Source organism: Puma concolor, chromosome B1 (assembly GCF_028749965.1).
Source record: "Puma concolor isolate L17-30 chromosome B1, mPumCon1.1.hap2, whole genome shotgun sequence".
In the NCBI taxonomy this organism is placed as follows: Eukaryota; Metazoa; Chordata; class Mammalia; order Carnivora; family Felidae; genus Puma; species Puma concolor.
Window position 1 is genome coordinate 134,304,535 of NC_141670.1, and position 14,923 is coordinate 134,319,457.

The 14,923-nt window shown below is 37.3% G+C and overlaps 1 protein-coding gene across 1 annotated transcript in view; it reads right to left on the reverse strand.

The window, feature by feature from the left end:
* The window catches only part of PKD2 (polycystin 2, transient receptor potential cation channel), a 53,685-nt gene that overhangs the window by 7,036 nt on the left and 31,726 nt on the right, over positions 1 to 14,923 (reverse strand). Inside the window, exons 7-13 of the mRNA XM_025922170.2 lie at positions 12,882 to 13,049; positions 9,802 to 9,983; positions 8,540 to 8,660; positions 4,368 to 4,466; positions 2,010 to 2,131; positions 1,633 to 1,750; positions 367 to 530 (exon numbers count right to left, since the gene is read on the reverse strand). Of these exons, the coding sequence (XP_025777955.2) occupies positions 367 to 530; positions 1,633 to 1,750; positions 2,010 to 2,131; positions 4,368 to 4,466; positions 8,540 to 8,660; positions 9,802 to 9,983; positions 12,882 to 13,049 (974 nt within the window). The remainder of the gene's footprint in view (positions 1 to 366; positions 531 to 1,632; positions 1,751 to 2,009; positions 2,132 to 4,367; positions 4,467 to 8,539; positions 8,661 to 9,801; positions 9,984 to 12,881; positions 13,050 to 14,923) is intronic.

Below are 14,923 nucleotides of genomic sequence, written 5' to 3' on the forward strand. Positions count from 1 at the left end.
ACTCCACTTAACAACAGTAGTACATACATTCTTCTCAGGTGCTCATGGAACATTCTTTGGGATATACCTTGTGCTACGCCATAAAAACAAAAAACACATGAAAAACGAAAAACATGTAAATGGAGATACAAACACCAAAATTACATTTTGGGTTAGCGGGAATAGGAGAGATCGTAATGTTTTCTTCTATTTATTTGCTAACTTAAATATATTACTTCTATTGAAAAAAAAACATCAAAAGTTATAAAAAAAAAAAAGAACTGATGATTAGTAATGGAAAGAATTAAACTGAGAGAGGTGGGAAAAACTGCTTTATCTCATTTAAACTCTTGTCAACACAAATCCTGCCAATTCCTTTATACTTACACTTGAAACTCTTCATAAGAAACCCCACTGGAGATGCTTCCCCTCCTTCTGGAACTATGCCCACTGTCTTCATCATCATCCTCCTCAGAGTCATCCAGGCTTCTTGGGAAACTTCGGCTGCTCATGGGACGTGGTAAAGAGCTGTGATCCAGATCCAGATCCTCCTGAAGAACATTGGATCACTGGGTGAGGAGCGAGAACACCCAGTCCCCACAGAGCTTCACTGAGGGCTTGGGCAAATGGCAAATGGATATGTACCAATTACCTAGGATTTCTTTGTGGCTAACACCAGACTGTGATTCCCACACTTGTAAATTTCATGGATTGGCAAATTTTCAAAACAGGTCTTAATGACCAGCAAGGGACTGCTAACTTGTTTGGACAAGAAAGAACATTAAAAATAGAACAAAGCAGAGAAAAAAAGGTAGAGGAAGAAATATATTATCACCTTTTCATAAAAGATAACACATTTAATAGCTACAAAGTTGGAAGGATATAATCTTACAGTAAAAATTTTGACTAAATGCAGCCTTGTGAAAGGTGATTTCACTATGCCTGGGGAAGTTTTTCACTTGCTGGCACCATTCGGTGAGGCAGAGTTTAGAAACTACTCCTCATAGAGAAGGAACTTTGGTATATAGTATTCACCTGCATTCTCTGTACCTCAATTACAATGGATATTTTTTGCTTCGTTTAACCATTTATTTTTAATGTTAATGTTAAAGCTTTTAGTTATCCTTTCTGATTATAAAAGACCATGGGAATTTACTTCTAACAGTTTCATAAGAAGTATTCAAATGGAAGGCAGTAGTTATTTTTGTTCCATTATAAATGTTAAAGAACAATTAGCTTTACATCTCCTGAGGAATCTTTTTTCCTCCACTCTCATGGACACAGTGAGGTGTGTGACTATTCAGGTTTCCCTTTTGAAGCTGATGGCCAGAAAACTTAGGGCCAGATTTATAGCCCAATCTTTAATCAACATACGTGTATTTTTATGGAAGCATTTTTAGCTTCCTAGTCTAGTTTTATATTTCACTTTTGTTTTACTTCATTTTTTCATTTTGATTGTTTTATACTGATGCCAACTTATTGCATTTTTACGTATTATTATGTTACATATCCTTTTTGGAACAAGCTGGGTATTACAACATAAATTGGGACAGAGAGAGGAGAAAGACAGACTCTCAGTAATCCATGACTTAGCATGGTGTCTGAAACACTGTGGGTACTGAATCAAATCATGTTCTCCTAAATGAGACCCACCCTCTCTTTTTCCAAGTCGTCTCTCATCTGTTGATGTTCATGTTCGGTCAGTTCTTGGTCTCCATCTTGGTCATATTTTGTGAATATTGCCTCAATCTCTGCATCAGTATGGCCCTTCCTGAAATTATTGAGAGGTTACAGATGAAATCACTTGTGTACATAGTACAGTGAAAACAAAGGGACACCAAAATGCAGGAATAAAGGAGAAATTGCTGAATCAGGGCCAGCCCTTCTCTTATTAATATGTGCCAGAAAGACACCTACTCTGAAAAAAGAGCATCTCTATGAGTAAGTGGTTGGGCCAAAAATATCCTTATCACCAAGAACTTATCTTTCCATTAAGAATTTCCCTGGGCCTCAGAAAGAGTGATTCTTACCCTTTGAGATCTTGTCGAAGTTCATCAAAGTTTAACTTGCCTCCGCCTTGCCTCAGACTCTCAGAAATGTCATCCACAGTATTTTTTTTCAGTTTTAGTTTGACCAAGGCTTTATGGTAGCCCTGTTGAAAAGATTTGGTTTAGATTATTCTCTTTTTACATGCGCTTTACCATCCATTTACAGTAGTAACTAACTACCTGTGCAGACCTTGCTTTGCATGGTAGTTGCAGGATTATAAAAATGACCATGCAAGCCTGAACTATGTGAAGTGATGTTAATAATCAACAGGAAAAATCATGATTGCTCCGTGACCTTTGAAACCTTTTATGAGGGGCACCTTGCTGTCTCAGTCAGAAGAGCTTGCAACTTTTGATTGTGGGGTCATGTGTTTAAGCCCTGTGTTGGGTGTGGGGATTAATTAAACAAACAAACTTAAAAAACAACTTTTTATCAAAGCATTAAAATTTTCTTGGTGTTGGTTATAAACTTATTAGGAAAAATTTAAAAACAGTAAGGTGAATATTTATTTGGTACACTGAAATTTAAAACCTCAGAATCACTGAAAATTAAGATGTTTTATTTCTTTGTAAAAAATTTATCCAGAGTAGTCTGAACAGCGCTTGCTTTCTTCCTGTGTAATGTAGGATATGGAGTAAGCATCTTTTCTATGTCTTGGGGAGCTTTCATAATCTTTTCTTAATATGGGTCAGCTCCCAACATTTTATCCTTTGCATTTTCCATGTCATAACATATCTCCAAGAATTCCTTTAATGTGAAGTTGTTTGTTAGTGTCACTTCCTTGAAGACATTGTCAGCCTTTTCCTCATAACCACTGCCCTCATTCATGTTGATAAATGTGCTTCACTAAGCTCTTTGACTGTATATCTGTCTATCCATTGATATTCAAGACCTTGAAGGGTAGTAATGTCAACATTTCCACGCCCAGCTACGTAGCCTAGAAATCTGTTACACTGGTTTTGAATTTCACTTTCAGTGTTGTCATTCTTTGTTTCTTTGCTATGCTTTCATCTTTGCGGGCCCATTCTCCTTTTCCATCACGCATTCTTGCAAAATGTCACATGGGTTTTTCACAGGGAGATACAGAAGCAACACAACTACATGTTCTGTGCCTGAACTGAACAGCAGATGCTCAGGGACCAATCCTAGACTTTGTAAGAAGTGATGTTATGCTCACCGGTTATGATACACATCTGTTACTTATGTAATGATTTGTAGACTGAAGAGCCAGCAGTGAAGTTTATAGTCATGCTATTACAGTTAATATACTGTGATAACTAAGATATTCTGTGAGAATTGCAAGTTTGTACTTCTATACTATTATTCACAGTCAATATACTGTGATAACTGATATATGAACTGCGTTGAGAGGCTGGTGTTATTTAACTGAACTAATTGAAATCTGTGCATACCAGAACCAGAGCACAAAGTAAGGACTTCTTGTATATACGCTGGAGATTTGCTAACGTGTAATAAGCTGTCGTTGCAAAATTCAGGATAACACACATCTTAGGTCCCATGGAAGGGACTTTGTTTTAAGAACTGGAAGTTCTCTGTTCAAACAGGACAGACAACATAGTCCTATGACTTGAACCAACAGAAAAAGATCAGTCAAGGAGCCACTGGTATCTTAGCAAAATGATGTTAGGGAACAAGCTGTGTACTTCAGATGTAGTTATTTGTTGTTGCTTAAGTTTTATACTTTAGACCAAATAAAGAAGTCACATTGAAAAGAACAAAGTTACCCAGCTTTCCTGTCCTGCCCTTCCATTTAACAATTAACTTCCTGAGAGGGTGCGTGCTTAAGTGAAAGTCCTCAGACCCTTAGGCTGTGGCCTGATGCCATGGACAGTTTTCCTTTGACTATTTAAAAACTTCTCTGGAAGATCAAGGGTAAAGGGTGGACTACAAAATATTTGTTTCTAAACTTTTTTTTTCTCCTTTTAAATTGCATTTGAGATAGAAAAAAGCAGAGATGTCTTTATATTTTTCTCTTCCAATTTATTCTGAATTCTGGAACTGCAAGTGAGAGCCACCTGGAGGTATTGTCAAAATAAGTGAAGGTGATGAAGCCAGCAGCTCAGCTCTCAAGAGTCGAAAGAGATTGTTGAGAATTTAATTCTAGGGCATTTACGGGTTCCCAGAATTTAAGTCCAAGTTAACAGCATACCCATCTCTAGCTCTGAGACAGAGAACTTTTAAATTATTCCTGAAATGTAGCAATCTACTCTTTATGTTAACAATGACAATGGATCAGTGTTGCTGTGGAAATCTGGCTGAAACAATGCTCATTATATGTAGGGGATGAAAACAATGCTGAGACTTAGGGCTTGTCATACCTTTCTGATAAGATCTGAGAGTTCCATTTCAGCTTTCTGCTGGGCCAAATCAGATTTAACTTCGGAGTAAGTATCATTGATGATGGCCAAAAACATATTCTGTTTGTAAATCAAAGGAAAGTTGAGATTAAAGAAGAAACCTAAATATACTTTCTAAACATCAATCCAAAATTTGACATATGTATTTTTGTTCAGTTTTTTTTTTTAAGTAATCTGATGTCTTAAGAAGTCATAAATTAATAGTTTTGCTGTTATATTCTTTGGGAAAATTATTTTTTCCATTAAGTCATGCCAGAGGAAAATACAATATATTTTCTTACTTACAAACCATATATTGTGATACATTTTGCAAAAAAAGATAAGAACGAAATACAACAAAATATTGATGTATTTACTTATGGATGGTGGTATTACTCTATTTTATTATTTTGGCTTGTCTATGTTCTCTACATTTTTTTCATTTGACATGAATTATTAGAAATTTAGAACTCTACATAGTCTGTCAATACAGACAAGTAGAATCCTATGCTTATTCCAAATGTTGTTATATATTACTTGAGATTTACAGACCATGTTTTGAAGAGTTAAAAAAAGATCTCTCCAAATAGAAATACAGTAGGCTTCACAGAAGAGGCTTTAAGAAAAGCTTAGTGAAAAAGACAAAGACTTTGGAGTCAAGCACATTAGGGTTTCAGTCTTAGCACTGCCAAGACTATATTGTTCAAATTTTCTAATCTTTAGGGGTGCCTGGGTGGCTCAGTCAGTTAAGTGACCAACTTCAGCTCAGGTCATGATCTCATGGTTTGTGAGTTTGAGCCCTGCCTCGGGCTCTGTGCTGACAGCTCCGAGCCTGGAGCCTGCTTCTGATTCTGTGACTCCCTCTTTTGTCTGCCCCTCCCCTGCTCATGCTCTGTCTCTCTCTGTCTCTCAAAAATGAATAAAAACATTAAAAATTTTTTTCTAATCTTTATTTTAAAATTTATTTGTTCTTGCATTAATAAAGTAGAAGAAATAATAGTACAGATTTTTATAAGAATTAATGAGATAATCTATGTAAAAGTACTTAGGACAGGACCTAACGCATGGTAAGTGCTACATATTTATAGCTATTATTATTCAGTGACGGTTAGTTCATTTTCCTAACTTTTCCTCTCCCCAGGATAATGGTTTGTATTTCCAACAGGTTTTTCTTGAAGCACCACACCCAACTGATCCAGTCCTTCTTTAACACGCTCTTCCTTCACTTTTCCGTTTTGACACATAACTATGGTTTGAACTCAGAGTTGTGTATTTGATTATGTCTGTTTTCCCCACAAATCTGTGGAATTTTCATGAGGGCAGAGCTGGTCTCTTATTTTCCTTACCACTGTACCCCCAGTACATAGCAGCTTGCCTGGAAATAGTACCTCAGCAAATATTTATTGAATATTGGATGAATGAACAAATGGGAGCTCTATTATTTTTTTTTTTTAATTTTTTTTCAACGTTTATTTATTTTTGGGACAGAGAGAGACAGAGCATGAATGGGGGAGGGGCAGAGAGAGAGGGAGACACAGAATCGGAAACAGGCTCCAGGCTCCGAGCCATCAGCCTAGAGCCTGACGCGGGGCTCGAACTCACGGACTGCGAGATCGTGACCTGGCTGAAGTCGGATGCTCAACCGACTGCGCAACCCAGGCGCCCCAGGAGCTCTATTATTTTAATGGGCTACTAAATCATTGCAAGTTAAGGAGGAACACTACTTAAGATTCTGTAGCAGAAATGAGAATAAAATATAAAATGCATGTAAGTTCGTGGCTTAATGTTTAATTCCGAGTACAGACCGTTGCAGTTGGAGCAACATTCCCACCTTCTCCCTCCCAACCCAGGCAACTAATATTCTCTTTTTAAAAGTTTCCAAATGGCTGTTAGCTAATGCCTGCAAATATCTTAGGTGTAGGGTTAAAGGGTGGGTCCTCTGAAGAGATTTTTAAAAAACTGAAAGTGGCTGAGAAAGACTACTGAAAGTGTGGGGAGAGGAAGCCCCCCTCCTCTCCACCCTGTCTCAGAAGGTTTGCTTAATTGTGCAATCAGAGGTCTTTTCCTGGTGATGACAGGATTTTGCTTCCTGGCTCATTTGGGCCACCTCTCACCACGGTAGCTTCTTTTACAGCCAGGGCAATAAATTAACACCCGGCAGTCATCACAGAAAAATGGCCAACCCTGCACTCAGCCTGTCATTTCTTTAAAGAAAAATCTGTATTGACTGTAACTCCCCACCTCTCTCTGGGGGAGTGAGGGGTAGAGGAGTGGAGTTCAGGGAGAGCAATTCCTTTTTGTGTAACAGCACAAAAAATTACTTTAGTATAAAGACAGAAGCTGAACGCTTCTTTTCATGTTCTAGTGATTGATTTGATGAAATGACTGAAAAATTGCAGGGCACCGCCTACCAGAAGACAACATTCAAACAAGTCCACACTTGACCATTTCAAATTGCCACAGGTATGTTCCTCATTTGGCAGAAGGACACACAAAGAAAACTTAGGTGGCCAGCAGTTAACTAAAGGGTCCACTGCAGAGCTCTCAATTCCTGGTTTTTGTTTTCCTAGTAGAGATTCGGGGATTCAGATGCTCCAGAATCCAAAGTACTACCAATATTAGAGATGAAAAAGGCTTACTGTTCCATTTTTTTCTTTAACATATGATAGAAAAAAGAAACTAGAGAGGCTTAACTTTAAAACTAATAACACATTTATGCAAGATACAAATGGACTTGCATGATATCGCTGACTCTTTCAATCCTACCAAGGTAGATCTAATACTCAATCTGTAAATAACCACTAAATGCTTGGACCAACTTTGGGAATACTACGCTGAATTACTGAACTTTACACAAAGGATCTTATAAAATTTATTGAAAACGGAGACAATTTTGTTGTTTTCTTATGATGATGATTAATGTAAGGAAAGACTTAAGTATTAGTGTTTGGATAAAGAACACCCACCGCTGGGGTGCCTGGATGGCTCAGTCGGTTAAGCACCATACTCTTGATCTCAGCTCAGGTCATGATCTCATGGTTACTGAGTTCAGAGCCGTGCGTTAGGCTCTGTGCTGATAGCCTGGAGCCTGTTTGGAATTCTGTCTCTCCCTCTCTCTGCCCCTCCCTCCTTCTCTCTCTGTCTCTCAAAATAAATAAATAAAAAAAAATTTTTTTTCAATGGTTATTTTTGAGAGAAAGATGGAGTGCAAGCAGGGGAGGTGCAGAGAGAGAGGAAGGCACAGAATCCGAAGCAGGCTTCGGGTTCTGTGCTGTCAGCACAGAGCCTGATGCAGGGCTCGAACTCATGGATGGCGAGATCATGACCTGAGCCAAAGTCGGATGCTCAACCGACTGAGCCACCCAGGCGCCCCAAATAAATAAACTTAAAAAAAAACCACCCACTGCCTAGGTTAAGCTAACTTAAATGAATAATTACTCAGTAAAATGTGTAAATGTTAAGATGAAGAACAAAATGCCTTTTAAAAAATATTAATTAACTTAGGGTCAAAATGTTAAAAATGTTCATTTGTACCAAATCAAGAGAATGAAAAGTTATTTTTGAAAGTGACTTTTAAAGCAATTTCCATCCATTGTTAGATCTAGTTTTAAATTTAAAATTTGAATACTCTCTGTGGGCAGTCTCTAGATGTGTTAAATATAAGTAATTCAAGACAAAGTATCTTAAGCTTGACAAGCAATAATTAACTGATATATTACTCTTGACATCCTGGATCTAGCTTGCTTTGTCAGTTCCTACTTCTTTTTTTTTAAAGAAAAGAGGAAAAAGAGGAATGAAAAGTCATGCTAGCAAGTGATCATGAAAGTGCTGACATCTGTGTTAAAAAAGGCTGTAAATATGTAAGTAGTCTATTTTTAGGCAAAGCATTATTTTAGGTGACTTTATCAATTTGCATGTGACCTAATTTTTTTTTACATTGAATAGACATATATATGGATAAATGAAAGACAATGCAAAAGATTATTTGGTGACGACTTAAAACTGAATCAATGAGAAGTAAAATAAAATATGTATTCTCATCTACAGTTTTTCCTGAGTCTTTTAAAAAATAAGGACTCTAGAGCATGAGAGAAAAAGGAAGATGGTGATTTATGAAGTTTAAATCACCTCACTGTAAACAAAAGTGTACATACCAAAAGAATGAAGAACATAAAGAACACAAATGTAGTGAAATAAATTGGTCCCAAAACTCGATTAGCTTCCTCAATCTCTGCGAAGTTGATATCACCCAAAATGATACGGAATTGAGTGAAGCTATAAAAACAAAACAAAACAAAACAAAACACTACAATACAAAAACAAAGACTGTTCAGCATTGATGTAACATTTCCTAAAGATGATTTCACACTTTTGGACCTCTTTATCAGTGTGCACAGCTGCCAGATAATAGAAAATTGTCAGTCTCCTCGGAAAATTCTTGCTAACTATTCAAGCAATTGAAGCTTTCTGGAATAAAAATCATATACTTTTGTGCTAAATACATTATTTCCATTTGGTTAAAAAGAAAATACAATGATTATTAGATGACTCATAAAGCAACCAGTTACAAGAATTTAATCCATAATCTGGCTAAAACATGGATGGTTAACTCTAAACTTCACCATGGTCACCCTGGGTCTGAATTTAAAACCTCTTTAAAAAAAAGACTTTGAAAGATAGCCAAAATTGTATGCATTCAAAGATCCAATATCCTCACACGCTCTCAAAGTGGTGTTGAGTGGCGGTGTGTTGCCAATGCTGGGTTCTTAATCAGTAAAATCATTTCCCTTTCCGACTTCCATTGATCAGCAACATTAATTTGGTATCCCCCAGCACAAAAAGCCCTTTTAACTTCTATTATCATAATCCTCTTCTCCTTTCCTGACTGACTTCTTTCCAAATGGCATGGAAATGTAATATTGGTTATTTTTTTTTTTTTTTTTAGTCTTAATATCATATATGAGAACTTTGGAAAAGGACAGAAAATTCCTACATCAGTTTGAGTTTCTCGTAGAATATTAGAAATACTATTTTTTTTCTAGAAAATAACCTGAAGTTTAAAATACGTGGCAACAATATTGAATAAGAATGAAAATCTAGGCAAATGGTCTCTTAAAAGCTACCATCGGCATTTGGTGCTAAGAAGACCTCTGTCTTTGTAATCATATTGGTTTACTGTAGCTGTTCTACTATCTCTTATGACTTTAGAGTTGCTACCTTAAGTTTATCAGTATTATACATTGTCATCTTTACATTGGTGGGTAATTGCTTCTGGGAAAGGTAATTAATTCTTATTTTTAAATAACTATTTAAAACTACTTGGTGGTTAAATAGCAACCATAAAGATTTCTTTATCCTTGAGGAGGCAAGGACAGCTCTGATTAAACTTTTCTTTTATAATTTCATATATACTTACATACACTCTTGGAAGGTACTGAAGTCATCAACCTGAGTGCCAAAGACAAGGTATGCCAACTGAGCATATGCTAAGAAGATGATGAAGAACATAATTGCAAAGCCAAAGAGGTCTTTGGCACATCGAGACATGGTTGTGGAGAGCTGACTCATGGTCCTGTTAAAGTTGATGAATTTGAAGAGCTGTAAGAGAGGGAAGATATCAACAGATGAATGGGTAAACAAATATAGTATATACACACAGTGGAATATTACCCAGCCTTACAAAGGGATAAAGTTTTGATCCATGCCACAACATGGATGAACCTTGAAAACATTATGCTAAAGTGAAATAAGCCAGACATAAAAAGACAAATATTGTATGACCCCAGTAACATGGGGTAGCTAGAATATGAAAATTCATAGAGACAGAAAGTAGAATAGAGGTTACCAGGGGCTGCGGTGAGGCGGGAATTGGGAGTTAGTGTTTACTAGATACAGTTTCAGCTGGAATGCTGAAAAAGTTCTGGAAATATATATGATGGTTGCACAACATTGTGAATGTAACTAATGCCACTGAATTGTACACTGAAAAATGGTTAAAGTGATAAATTTTATGTTAATGTGTATTTTACAACATATTTTAAAAAAGAAAAAAGTTCATTATTTATTTTGAGAAAGAGAGAACGAGCATGAGTGGGGGGATGGGCAGAGAGAGAGGAAGAGAAAATCCCAAGCTTCCCAACATTTTTTTAAGAGAGAGAATAATGACTTGCTTTTGTCCCCAAACCCAGCAACTTCTATTTTCTCATTCAAAAAGTACTTGTTGAATGCCTACCATGTGCCAGGCACTATTCTTGGAGTTGCAAACAGCAGTGCACAGAACAAAGCTCCTCCCCTGATGTTGCTTACATTTTACATGATGGTTACAATACAGTAAAAATAGGTTTAAATCATAATTAAGATGATTAGTGATATTTTTACCCCAAGAAAGATTGAAATAAAAGAGGAATGGGGAGGGGCACCTGGATGGCTCAGTCAGTTGAGCATCTGACTCTTGATTTCAGCTCAGATCATGATCTCAAGGTTCATGTGATTGAGCCCCACATTGGGCTCTGTGCTGACAGCACACAGCCTACTTGGGCTTCTCTCTCTTTCCCTCTCTCTCTGCCCCTCCCCTCCTTGCTGTCTCTAAATAAATAAATAAATATTTTTAAGAAAATAAATTAAAAGAGGGAAAAAAACCCACAAGTGAAAACTAGTTAAAAAAAATCCCTCCAGGAAATATTCATCGCATGTTATTAACTGTGATTTATTGTTTAGCAATGATGTGCCAGGTACGGTGGAAAGAGCAATGTACACTGCCTCAGGTCTTTGCCATGATTTAAATACTGGTATTCTACCCCCAGGTGTCAGCCAGGGCTCAGAGCCAGCCGTCTAGCCCAGCGCTATCTGACTGCCAAATCATATTGAGCATTTCTGTAAACGAGACACTAAGGATGGCTGTTCAGGATGTTCCTCACAGCCCAGGGGCATGACAACCTGTGGCATAAGTCTTGGGGGAAGAACGCTGGGAGGACACATCAGAAGTCAAGTTGCCATCCCTGCCTTAAAGAACTTAATGGTTCTTAAAGTTTTGGGAGAATGTTTACAAGCAAAACACTAAATAAAATGCTCAACCTGAGGGACACATTGAAAGGGAATCTCTAGAATTTTACTTAAAGAACTCTTACAAATTGTTTCTGGCCACAGTAAAATTTTTTTGAGGGTTGTGGTAATCACATTTCTTTATGTAATTCCTATTAGATTTGGACTATTATTACTATTTTATGATAAAGGTTTGGTGTATTAGTGGTGGTTTTTCCTGAACAAGCATGTAACTAAATAAATAGGAAGAGAGGATGAGATCTATATCCTCTGATAAATCTCAGGCCTTTCAGGTGTGAATACCAATTCAGGAAAATAAATAACGTTACCTTTTAGAACAGTGCTGTTCAATCAAACTTTCTGACATGATGGAAATGTTCTTTATTTCCATTGCCTTATATAGTAGCCATCAGCTATATACAGACATTGAGATCTTAAAATGTGGCCAGAGTGACTGATGAACTGAATGTTTAACTGTATGTAATTTTAATTAATTAAAATTTAAATTTCAATAGCCACTTGTGGCTAGTAGCTACTGTCTTGATAGCAGAATCATAGAATTTGACAAGTGACAGCTGGGGAGCTACCCCCATTATTACTAAAATTTTCTGCATCTCCAGAATTGAGGCTCATTTGTGTATGAAATGCCCTAACCTTTCACACACATGGAAATGCACACTGTTTTGGAAAAGGAGATGAGTCATAAAGGTACTACTCAGAAGTGTATGTATTTGTCCCAACCTCAATTCTAGGTAAAGCCATATGGCTATATGGCCTCCACCTGGGAAAGAGACAGTCCTTCCACAGATCATTTATAGTGCATCTCTCTGTCCCTCCCCATCCTCCCCAACTTGTTCTTAGTTCCCTTTCCTTCACCTGGTCACCCGATATCAGGTAAAACTCAACCTGTCCCTGTGTTAGTGTAGCTGAGGGCCACAGACCCAAAGGACACTGAGAAGGTGTCTTATTGCATTTGTGAAACAAATCTGCAGGGACTGGTTTTGCAAAACTGCAGGTAGTAGGAAGCATCATACACAGTTAGATGAAAGATCACATGAATCCTGCTAGCTTACTTGTAAAATATGAAGCAGCTCTGGCTGGCATTTGAATTTAACCACAAAAGCACACTCAAGTCCTCCAACATTTTGTGTGACTCATGTTAATAAAAAGAAGGGAAAGGGGCGCCTGGATGGCTCAGTCGGTTAAACGTCCGACTTTGGCTCAGGTCATGAGCTCACAGATCATGAGTTCGAGTCCCGTGTGGGGCTTTGTGCTGATAGCTCGGAGCCTGGAGCCTGCTTCAGATTCTGTATCTCCCATTCTCTCTGCCTTACCCCCGCCCCCACTCTCCCTCCCCTTCTCACTCAAAAATAAATAAACATTAAAATTTATTTTAAATAAAAAAAGAAAGGGAAAAATATTATTGAAAATCAGAACATGAAGTTTGTAAATTACCTTAATCCAGACAAAAAATACTATGACAGCAGCTATATTGTTGAACTGTATTTGCCAGTATGCCAGATGTTCAAAGTTGGGAAAAGTATTTTGATCTTCTAGAAACTGTAGTAGCACCTCCACATTTGATGTTCTATATATGTTAATTCCTATAGCTACCACTGACAGCTGGAAAACAAAAGATTTATATATTATTACAGTGTTTTAGAAATATGCAACTTACCTTAAAATGACTATTTTTTCTTACCCATGTATTACTCCTAGGGCTCAGCAATCTACTTATCCAAATCACTCATACAAATGTTAAATGCTGAGCACAGCCATAATACAAGTAAAACAATAAGCTGCTTGCATTCCCTTTGCTAGGAACAGAAATCCAATAAATGCATGTGTCCATGTGCACAAACACATGAGAGATGTTGCTGTATTACAAAATCAAATTCAAATAGGATGCCTTGTTTTTTCTGCCACTCTCCTTTAAATCACTTTCCACCCTTCTGCTTTCTCAGCCTCATCTTGCTTTTTTTTTTTTTTTTTTTTTTTCAGTTGCCAGCCATCCATTCCTTCTACTATTTAACAAATACGTAGTGGACATCTATGTATACAGCACTGTGCCAGGGGCTAAGAGGAACAAACAGAAGTAAAATGCACAAACTCTGTTCTTAAGAAACTTACACTCTGGTTCAAGACCAGGTACACACACAAAAATAAGCAACCCAAAAGCCTACTAAGGAGTTGGCATTGTACAACATAAGGTGAAGGGTGAAACAAGACATTCTAAAAGGGGTGGTCGAAGGAAAAAGAATATGCTTGGTCTTAAAGGATGGTGGGAATGATGGTCAGAGAGGGCTCCAGAAGGCTTGCAGTGGGAATATGTGTGAGCCAAGGGTTTCCCTCTTGTTTCTGTTCCTTACCCCACGACCATGCAACTTTCCACATTTGCTTCAGTTCCGGACCGAAAACATTGGTCCCTACGTGCATCCATCATCACTGGATTAAGGTATATGTATGGAAAGTGCTAGGGGTTAACCATCACAACCTGGGCTTCCTAATGGGATCTGAATCCACAGCAGGTGTGCTGTCCTAGGTGCTGAGACCTTTGCTGTCCATTCCTTCTCTCTTCTCATGAATGATGGTCAAAGACCACTTCATTAGCCCTTCTTGAAATGGCTTCTTGATCATGACTCCAGGTGATTATCATAGCAGAAACCTGCCTGGATGCCAATCTTTACCATCTTTTGTTTTCTGTAAAGAACTTCCAGAGCAAATCTTGTATTTTTGTGCTAGTGGTAGGATTATTTTCTTTGAGCTCTCTGAATACACTGAAAATGTTTCTCTATGTTGACTTAGTTGAGAGGGAAGGGTTGACTGACTGAATAACAATAACCCTTTACCCAGCTCTCACTAGGTATAGTTGCTTTGTTCATTTATACAATATCAATATCATATCAATATACTAAATTTCCTTGAGATGTTTTCTTCAAAATAGAGAATGAGAGAAAAGATGAGAAAAGAGATTTTGTAAGCATTTGAGTTATGTCCTGGGTTTTCTTTGGGATTGTCATCCTCATCTACGAAAGAACTTTCTTTCCTTAACATAAACTTCATAAGGGCAGGAGTTTGGGCTGTTTGGTTCTTTCCTATATCCCCAATGCCTAGAACAATGCCAGACACATAGCAGGTGCTCAGAAAATCCTTGTTGAATAAATTAATTAATAATTATCACCCTTGAAACCTACCAATCAACAAAATTATTTGAATTTAGACTTTTTAACAGTCTTCTTTTTTCAGTAATTCCACTAGTTTTGAAAGATCACTGTTTAGGTCAAGTGGTTGACTAAATTAAGTCTACAGATTTCGAAGTCTTTGTTGGAAGAAACAAAAGGAAAATACAAAAAATGATTTCAGAGTGGTTCCAAGAGGTTGTAATTATATTTATCACATAATTACTTTTCAAGTTTCAGGTGTGCTTTAGCATAGTTGGGCCAGATAAAATAAAAACACCTTTGCTTTTTTCATGGGGTTGAAGGTCCAGTGGAGCA